The sequence below is a fragment of the Sapajus apella genome, unplaced genomic scaffold, assembly GCF_009761245.1.
Source record: "Sapajus apella isolate SASKATOON/1434 unplaced genomic scaffold, GSC_monkey_1.0 scaffold137, whole genome shotgun sequence".
Taxonomy (NCBI): domain Eukaryota; kingdom Metazoa; phylum Chordata; class Mammalia; order Primates; family Cebidae; genus Sapajus; species Sapajus apella.
Window position 1 is genome coordinate 1538984 of NW_022437077.1, and position 9961 is coordinate 1548944.

At 44.2% G+C, this 9961-nt stretch overlaps 1 protein-coding gene and 1 pseudogene across 5 annotated transcripts in view; one reads left to right on the plus strand and one right to left on the minus strand.

Moving 5' to 3' along the window:
* The window catches only part of WFDC3 (WAP four-disulfide core domain 3), a 15938-nt gene extending 13446 nt beyond the window's left edge, over positions 1–2492 (plus strand). For all 4 annotated transcript variants that reach the window (XM_032263585.1, XM_032263584.1, XM_032263587.1 and 1 more), the window contains 2 exons: positions 1148–1333; positions 2259–2492. In XM_032263585.1, coding sequence (XP_032119476.1) covers positions 1148–1333; positions 2259–2275 — 203 coding nt within the window. In that variant the 3' untranslated portion in view covers positions 2276–2492. The remainder of the gene's footprint in view (positions 1–1147; positions 1334–2258) is intronic.
* Positions 2493–9315: 6823 nt separating this feature from the next.
* On the minus strand, positions 9316–9699 carry LOC116540229 (annotated as a pseudogene). Its single transcript, XR_004264354.1, has one exon. The product of XR_004264354.1 is annotated as an ATP synthase subunit ATP5MPL, mitochondrial pseudogene (transcript).
* Between the last annotated feature and the right edge of the window lie 262 nt (positions 9700–9961).

Consider the following 9961-nt stretch of genomic DNA (forward strand, 5'->3'; position numbering starts at 1 on the left):
TTTTTTTTTTTTTTTTTTTTTTGTTTGAGACAGAGTTTCACTCTTGTTGCCCAGGCTGGAGTACAATGGCACGATCTTGGCTCACTGCAACCTCCACCTTCCAGGTTCAAGTGATTCTCCTGCCTCAGCCTCCTGAGTAGCTGGGATTACAGGCATGTACCACCACGCCCAGCTAATTTTGTATTTTTAGTAGAGACGGGATTTCTCTGTGTTGGTCAGGTTGGTCTCGAACTCCCAACTTCAGGTGATCTGCCTACCTTGGCCTCCCAAAGTGCTGGGATTACAGGCGTGAGCCACCACACCCAGCCTTGCAAACCTCTCTTTTCTAGCCCAAGTTTCTTTATCTGTAAAATCAATGCCCAAGATCACTGATTTTCAGATCTAATTTTTAACAAAAAGCTTCTCCCCTACTCCAAATAAAATCTTAGTTGGAAACATATATATGAAGAGATAAAAGCATTCCTGTTCCAATTCCTTTGTTTCTTCAACATTTTAAAAAAAACAAATACTTTGAGTGCCAGGTACTGTGTTCTCCGTTAAAGAATCACTGACCCTGGTGCTATCTTAGTCCCTTTAGATTCCTGGGCAATGCTCAACGCTGAGGACAGACTCTTGTTCTTATGTAACTTATAGCCTATCAGGGAAGATAGACATATTCCTTTTAAATAAGGAATTACCATAAAGGGAATTAATGAATTACCGTAAAGTTCTATGAGAGGAAGCATACGGGGTGCTACAGGAGCACAAAGCGGGGACATCAAACCTTGTCTAGGGTGGCAGAGGAGTCCACCGTGAGGCAGTGACTCTGTGAATCCCAAGCAGAAGGGGAGAGGGTGGTGGTCTGGGAGCCTAGCCCCTGACATACTTCCACCCACCCCCACCCCAAACCTGCAGAGGTGTCAATTCCCAAGTTACCTTTTGGGAACTCCCTTTGGGGCACCATTTGAAAACTGTGGGCTCAGAGGTCTCTTGGGTTCCCGAAGATTCTCAGATCCTCTAACTCCATGGTTTCCCAGCCGGCTGAGTTGGGTCTAGTTAGGGTCAGGGGTTGAATGGCCTGGAGCCTCTGTGTCTAAGTTTTAGATGGGAACATGGAGATGGCAGAACTGATGTCTTGTCCCTTTACCTGTGCCTGTTGTTCCCACAGGGCGGGACGGTGATTGTCCGAAAGTTCTGGTGGGCCTGTGCATTGTCGGCTATGTGATGGATGAGAATTGTCAAGCTGGAGAAAAGTGTTGCAAGTCAGGCTGTGGCCGCTTCTGTGCCCCACCAGTCCTGTCCCCAAAACTGACCATGAACGCCAACTGGACTGGGAGGTCTGATTCTGAATTAAGTGAGTACTGTCCATTGTCATCAACAATAATAGACAACTGTTGTGTGCAAAGCACAGGCCTAGGTGCTGGGAAGGGGACTTCAGAAGGCCAGGAAAAGTCTGGCTGGAGAGAAAGAACCTATGTCATAGATGAGAACCCTCATACAAACAGTACAGGCTGGCACCTGTTCCCAGGTGTGGCTCCCTGGTAAGGTCTTCGTGGGAAAGGTGGGATTTGATTGAGGTCCTTAAGCCTAGGCAGATGTGACAAAGTGAGGACAGCACAGGAACATGCCAGACAGGTAATCTGGTGACTGCTGGCACAGGAACACAGTGGGAATGTGTGTGATGTGTTTGGGAGAAGTGGGGGCAGGGTGGGTAAAGGCACAGACATACCTTGAGGTTTTTTGTTTTTTTTTTTTTGACATGGAGTTTTGCTCTTGTCACCCAGGCCTGGAGTGCAATGGCATGATCTCAGCTCACTGTAACCTCTGCCTCCTGGTTTCAAGCGATTCTTCTGCCTCAGCCTCCTGAGTAATCTCAGCCAGCTGGGATTACAGGTGCCTGCCACCATGCCTGGCTGACTTTTGTATTTTTAGTAGAGATGGGGGTTTCACCATATTGGCCAGGCTGGTCTTGAACTCCTGACTTCAGGTGATCTGCCTACCTCGGCTTCCCAAAGTGCTAGGATTACAGGCGTGAGCCACTGCGCCCGGCCGTATCTCCAGTTTTTTTTTTTAACAGGAGATATAAGATTGACATCTGAATAATAAGAGCCTACAGTGTTAGTTGGGATTGGATTGTCTGGGAAGCAATCCCATTTAAGGATCCATTTAAGACTTCTGAGAACAATATAGGCCAAACTTTCCTACGGTGGAGGGGAAACACGTTGGGTAGCTGAAGCCAGGAGGGCACAGCTGTGACTTGGTATTTCTTCTGCTTGCAGAGATCCTGGTGCCCTAGCTGTGCTGATTTGTCTGGAGCTTCTTTGGTAACTCTCGAAGCTGTTCCTGGCAGTAAAGAGAGGGTGACATCCTGGGGCTTGTGACATTTCCAGGGGCACTCATGGCCCTCTCTGCTCTGCTTCTCCTCCTGCTGCTGTCCAGAGGGTGGGAAACAGCCCTGGATTGGGCATTGGGTGTGTGGTGCTTCTCTTTCCCAATAAAGGCGGGTGCCGACCTCTTGTCTGTGCTGTTTGAGGGCTCAGATGATACGGGAGAGCTAGAGGGTATCAGCATGCCTGTGAGATTACATGATTTACATATTTAGGACAGATGGGTAATCTGTTCTTTCTGAGAACACTGAAAATGAGTGTGGGTTGGGTGTGGCTAGGGAAGAGATGGGTGGAAAGTAAACTGAGAGTGACCTGCTGTAGATGTCTTTCTCAAGCCCTGGTAGGGGTGAGGTCAGCCTTTTTTAGAACTGCTGAACTTCTTTCTTTATTGGAGAAGGTCGGCTGAGGGTGGAACAGGGGTGAGTGGATAGTTTCTTTTTTTTTTTTTTTTTGAAACGTAGTCTCGGTCTCTTGCCCAGGCTAGAGTACAGTGGCATGATCTTGGCTCACTGCAACCTCCGCCTCCCAGGTTCAAGCAATTCTCATGCCTCAGTCTTCTGAGTAGCTGTGCCAAGTAGTAGAAACCCAGTCTCTACTAAAAATGCACAAATTAGCTGGGTGTGGTGATGTGATAACATACTGAGTTTTTAAAAACTATGTGCATGTATTGAGTTTTTAAATAAACAACAAAATGATAAAACAGTGGAGGAGGGATCTGCCAAAACGTTGAGCAGCCCATCACACAGACACTGGCCCTTCCCAGCTCCCTGCAACATGGTCCTGGAGCTGTGGGTGTCCCTGGGATGGCCACTGCGAGGCTCATGCCAGCGACTCTTTTTCAGACCAGGCAACATTGACATACGTCTACTCTACTGAAAAGAGACGAATGTTCTGAACTAGGTAGAAACCAGAATTTCACATGCCAGTATGAAAACAAGGGGGAGAAGGCACACAAACTCAGCAGTGGCCAGGCACGGTGGCTCATGCCTATAATCCCAGCACTTTGGGAGGCTGAGGCGGGAGGATCACTTGAGGTCAGGAATATGAGACCAGCCTGGCCAACCTGGGGAAACCCTGTCTCTACTAAAAATACAAAAATTATCCAGGTGTGGTGGTGTGTGCCTGTAATCCCAGCTACTTGGGAGGCTGAGAGAGAGGCGGGAGAGAGAATCTCGAAGGGTTAAATTTGAAAGCTGGAGGTCAAAGGCTGAGCTGGGGCCAGATTCCCAGGCCTCTCCCCCGTCCCCAGGTCTTTCTGGGCAGCTTTCTCTACTGTTGTACCCTGAACTAAAGAAGCTGTTAGGACCTTTCCTTCCTCAGGATTTAAGTCCATTTCAGCATAGTCCTGGAGTTGAAATGACCTGGGAGCAGGTCTCAGTGGACCTCGATCCTACTCCCTCATCTTGTACTTTGAAATTAGCCTCTGACCAGGTTGAAAAGCCACCCTCCTCCCCCGCCCTGCTCCTCAGGTTCCTCATTGTGGGCAGGAATGTCTGGGGCTCTGTCTCCAGTCCTCCAGTGTGGGCTGAGAAAGACCTTTACTTTGATCAGAACCACGCAGCTCCCCGCTTCTCCACCCCATTCCTTGACCATCTGGTTGTAGAAATCTCAGACTCCACGTGTGCCTTTGGCCCCAGCAGGACCATGGGCCCCTGTAGCCTCCACTGCTCCCTCAGTGCATGATGTTGGTAAGTAGCATATGCGGGGTGAGGAAGGCAGGAGGCCCAGAGTGTATCCTCGAAGTGAGTTGCTCTTGAGTTGGGAGAGATGTCTTCCCTTTTATACAAGTTAAGCCTTCTTGTCAAGGAATCGTGTGGAGAAGCCCAGCTTCCTACAGAGTCAGCCATATAAGCAAAGAAGAGGCCTCCATGTGACTGGAATTATTTGCTGGGTGCTTCATGCTCTGACCATCAGAGGGCAGCAGAAGTCTGTCATAGAGCATTTCCAGGTAAGAGACTAAAAGGCAAAGTGAGGACCGGGCGCATAGGCTCACACCTGTAATCTAGCACTTCGGAAGGCAGAGGTGGGCGGATCGCGAGGTCAGGCGATCGAGACCAGCCTGACCAACATGGTGCATCCCCATCTCTACTAAACAAAAATTAGCCAGGCTTGGTGGCACGTGGCTGTAATCCCAGCTGCTCAGGAATCTAAGGCAGGAGAATTGCTGGAGGTTGCAGTGAGCCAAGATCACACCACTGCACTCCAGCCTGGGTGACAGAGTGAGACTCCATATTCAAAAAATAAATAAATAAAAGGTAAAGTGAAAGCTTGCTATCTACCGTCTGAGCTCCTGGATCCCGACTGAACTGCACTTAATAAATTAAGACCCTAACATTATGCCCTCTGTTTTCATATGATGGGCATGCTGCTTCATTTCTGGTAACATTGATCCGGGGGACATTACCCACTATGTCGTATTAGTGTTTCTTGTACAAAGCCACAGGGTCAAATCTTGTGAAGCTCAAGATCAAGAAAAAGTTTCTCTCTTTAAGTTAATGTGAGAATGGACAGGGAAATAACTTACTGGGCATCATCTGTCTTGCCAGCCTCTGTGGTAGGGGCTTTCTAGAGCCGATGTTTCCATCTTTGCATTGGCTACCAGGGTGCCCAGAGCTCAGGTTTTGGAGTGAGGCCTGGATCTGAATCTATACTCTTCTGCTGCTTATTAGCTCTGTGCGTATGGGGCTAATAACATTACCACACCACCCACCTCACAGTATTGCGGTGAAGAGTCAATTATAAAGAAAGCACTGGCTGGGTGAGGTGGCTCATGCCTGTAATTTCAGCACTTTGGGAGTCAGAGGCGAGTGGAACACCTGAGGCCAGGAGTTTGAGACCAGCTTGGCCAACATGGTGAAACCTTGTCTCTACTAAAAATACAAAAATTAGCTGGGTATGGTAGTGGGTGCCTGTAGTCCCAGCTACTTGGGAGGCTGAGGCAGGAGAATTGCTTGAATCCAGGATTTGGAGGCTGCAGTGAGCAGAGATCACGCCACTGCACTCCCGCCTAGGCCACAGAGTGAGACTCTGTCTCAGAAAAAAAAAAAAAAGGATTATAAAGAAAGCACTTAGCAGAGCCTGACACAAAGCACACACTCAGTAAATGTTAGCTGTTGTTATTCAATTTTTCTGACAAAATTGATCCCTCTTGCCATCCTCTTTTATTACTTGTCCTCCCACCTTTTTAAATTCTTGGTTTGATGACTTTCATTTTAATGCAACTTGTTTTGTAGTATTTTATTTTTTGTTGTTTTTTGTGACAGGGTCTCACTCTGTCTCCCAGGCTAGAGTGCAGTGGTGCAATCATGGCTCACTGCAGCCTCAACCTCCCAGGTTCAAGCGATCCTCCTGCTTCAGCCTCCTAAGTAGCTGGGACTACAGGTGTACACCACCAAACCCAGCTAAACTTTGTATTTTTTGTAGAGACAGTGTTTCACCAAGTTGCCCAGGCTGGTCTCGAACTCCTGGCCTCAAGTGATCTACCTGCCTTGGCCTCCCAAAATGCTGGGATTAGATCATGACTCTAATGATCTATGATCATGACTGCACTCAGGTCTGAGCAACAGAATGAGACACCATCTCAAAAAACCAAACCAAACCAAACCAAACGCTAAAATATTTGTGGTTTTTCAAAAAGTTAAACGTGGAATTACCATATGACCCAGCAATTTCACTCTTAGGTATATACCCAAAAGAACAAAAAACAGGTGTCCAATGGCCAGGTGTGATGGCTGATACCTGAAACTCCAGTACTTTGGGAAGCAGGGGTGGGAGGATCACTTGAGAATGTGAGTTTGACATCAGGCTGGGCAACATAGTGAGACCCTTGTCTTTACAGAAAAATTAAAAAAAAATTTCCAGGCTAGTGGTGGCACCATACCTGTAGTTCTAGCTACTCACAGGGCTGAGGTGGGAGGATTACTTGAGCCCAGGAATGCAAGGCAGCAGTGAGCTAAGAGGGTGTTACTGCACTCCTGCCTGGTGACAAACAGACCCTATCTCTGGAAAAAAAAAAAAAAAAAAGAAAAACCTCAAGCCAAAAACAAACAAATAAACAAAAACCCCAGATGTTCGAGCAAAAACTTGTGCACAAATGTTCATAGAAATACTACTGACAATAGCTAACAGGTGGAAGCAACTCTAATACCTATCAGCTGGTGAATGGAAAGTCAAAAGGTGGTATAGCAATGAATAAAATATTAATTCAGCCATGAAAACAATGAAGTACCAATTCTTTCTAAAACATGAATGGACCTTGAAAACATGCTAAGTGAAAGAAGCCAGTCACAAAAGGCCAGATCTTACATAATTCCATTTATATGAAACGTCTACAATAGGCAAATCCATTGAGACAGAAAGTAGATTAGTGGTTGACAGGGGCTGGTTTTAGATCCTTGAGTGAGCTGGTCAATGTGCAGGTCCCAAATCCTGTTCCAGATATTTTGATTCGGTAGGTCAAAGATGGGGTGGGCCAAGGCAGTGGCTTGTTTGTTTATTCAGAGCAATATTTTTAAAAAGCCCTCTGGGAATTCTAATGTGTGGTCTGGTTTGGGGATCTCTGAATTAGAGGTTCACGAAAATCCCACCAACTCTAAAGATATGTAGCCCAATTTAGTAATCCTTTTTTTTTTTTTTTTAAGATGGAGTTTCGCTCTTGCCATCTAGGCTGGAGTGCAAAGGCACAATCTCAGCTCACTGCAACCTCTGCCTCCTGGTTTCAAACGATTCTCTGGCCTCAGCCTCCTGAGTTGCTGGGATTACAGGGGCCCACCACCATTCCTAATTTTTGTATTTTTAGTAGAGACAGGGTTTCACCATGTTGGTCAGGCTGGTCTTGAATACCTGACCTCAAGTGATCCACCTGTCTTGGCCTCCCAAAGTACTGGGATTACAGGTGTGAGCCACCATGCCTGGCCCAATTTAGTAATATTATAAATGATCATTCTTCCTTTACCTTTCCCTTGTTTTTCTTTTTCAGCTTTCCTGAAATTTCAGAGCCATTTATATGCTTAGGATCACAAGTCTTTTTTGTTATTCTTTTTCTCCTCCTCACCTTCCTCCTTTTCCTTTTTATTTTTTAGTTTGTTGTTGTTTTAAAAATAGGATGCATAATCATGATTGGAGATATTCAAACAGTACAGAGAAGTTCAAAGAATAGTGGATGATGTAAAAGAATATTTGCTTACACTGAGGAAGCAATGAAAAAAATTGCGATTTGAAAGATGGTGCGGAGATTTTTATTTTTTTCTTTTCAATTTTTATTTTACTTTAAAGGGATTTATATGCAGGTTTGTTCCATGGGCTGTTTGTGTGTCTTGGGGGTTTGGTGTGCAGAAACTTTTGTCACCCAGGTAATCAGCATAATATCAGATAGGAAGTTTTTCAATCCTGACTCTCCTATTGCCCTCCACCCTAAGTAGGCCCCAGTGTCTATCATTCCCTGGCGATGACATTTGAAACCTTGCACATTTGGTGCAAGATCACTAATGCACCAAAAACAAAACAAAGAAGATCTCCCTACACGTAGGTGACCATTGTTAACATGCTGGTGAATGTCCTTCCAGACTTGCTTTATGGATATATGTGAATGTTGATATGGGTAGAATCATCCTGTAATGGGTTTTGTCATTCAACATTATAATAGATAGTCATGATTTTTAATTGTTAAGGTATTTCAATTTTTACATATTTATTTATTAAATTTCACAAGGATCTGGAACTCTGTAGCTATTGCTTGCCCTGTTTTCCATGATCTTTGACAAATGGCTTCAAAAGCTTTTACATTCTTTATTTTTGAGACAGCGTCTTGTTCTGTCACCTGGGCTGGAGTGCAGTGGCTCAAGCATGGCTCACTGCTGCCTTGACTTCTGGTCACAAGCAATCCTGCCTCAGCCAATGAAGTAGCTGGGACCACAGGCATGTACCACCACACCTGGCTAATTTTTCAGTTTTTGTAGAGATGGGATCTTGCTATGTTGCCCAGGCTAAGCCTTTTACTTTCTTTTTTATTCTGTTCCATTGGTCTACTTGTCTGTTTTTGTGCCAATACCATGCTGTTTTGGTTACTATAGCTTTGTTGGTTACCATAGCTTTCTATAATTTGAATTCAGGTAGTGTGATACCTCCAGCTTTGCTGTTTTTGCTCAGGATTGCTTTAGCTATTCAGGGTCTTTTGTGGTTCCATACACATTTTAGGACTTTTTTTTCCTGTTTATGTGAAGAATGCCATTGATATTTTAATAGAGATTGTATTGAATCTGTAGACCACTTTGGATATTATAGGCATTTTAACAATATTGATTCTTCTTACCTATGAGCATGGGATATCTTTCCATTTTTTTGTGTCCTCTTCAGTTTCATTCATTAGCATTTTATAGTTTTCCTTGTGCAGATCTTATACTTCTTTTAATTAATTTATTCCTAGGTGTATATATTTTTGTAGCTACTGTAAAGGAGATTGCTTTCTTGGTTTCTTTTTCAGATTGATTGTTGTTAGCATGTAAAAATATTACTGATTTTTTGTATGTTGATTTTGTATCCTGCAATTTTACTAAATTTGTTGATTAGTTCTAAGAGTTCTTTGGTGGGGTAGGTTTTTCTAAATATAAGATCAAGTCATGTGTGTATGAGGCTAATTTGACTTCTTCCTTTCCAATTTGGATACCCTTTATTTCTTTCTCTTGCCCAATTTCTCTAGCTAGGATTTCCAGTACTATGTATGTTGAATAACAGTGGTGAAAGTGGGCATCATTATCTTGTTTCAGACCTTAGTAGAAAGGCTTTCAGTTTTTCCCCATTCTGTATGATATTAGCTATATGCTTGTCATGTATGGCATTTATTGCATTGAGGTATGTTCTATGTCCAATTTCTTGAAAATTATTTTTATCATGAAGGGATATTGAATTTTATCAAATGCTCTTTCACCTTTTACTGAAATGATCATGTGGATTTTTTTTTTTTTTTTTTTTTTTTTAGCAGAGCATCTCACAGATCCATTTATTCATGCCATGAAGTAAATGGTACTCATACAAGTGTACAGTGATGGTCCACGTGCCCCATCTAACACGGCTTGCTCAAATTTACAGGCAGACTGATGTTTTCTTTCACAGGTACTCCAAGTAAGCTGGTTAATGATGATCATGAGCAGACGCTGCAGCTTTCGCAGCCTTCTTTCTTTTATCGGCGGCATGGAGTTTATAAAAGATGAAGCCCATCAGCCCCATTCCTACCCAAATCTCCTGGTAAACTTCGGTATAGTAGGGTTTCAAGGGGAGCCACATATTTTTAATAAAATTTTGAAGCATCTTGGCGCAGCAAAGACAGCTCAGGGGGCACCACCTCATGTGGATATTTTGATTCTGTTGATGTGGTGTATCACACTTAGTTATCTGTATATGTTTAACTCTCTTTGCATCTGTGGGATAAAGCCCATTTGATCATGGTAAATGATTTTTTTTTTTTTTGAGACAGAGTCACTCTGTTGTCCAGGCTGGAGTGTACTGGCATGATCTTGGCTCACTGCAACCTCCACCTTCTGGGTTTAAGCAATCCTCGTGCCTCAACCTCCTGAGTAGCTGGGATTACAGGCATGCAC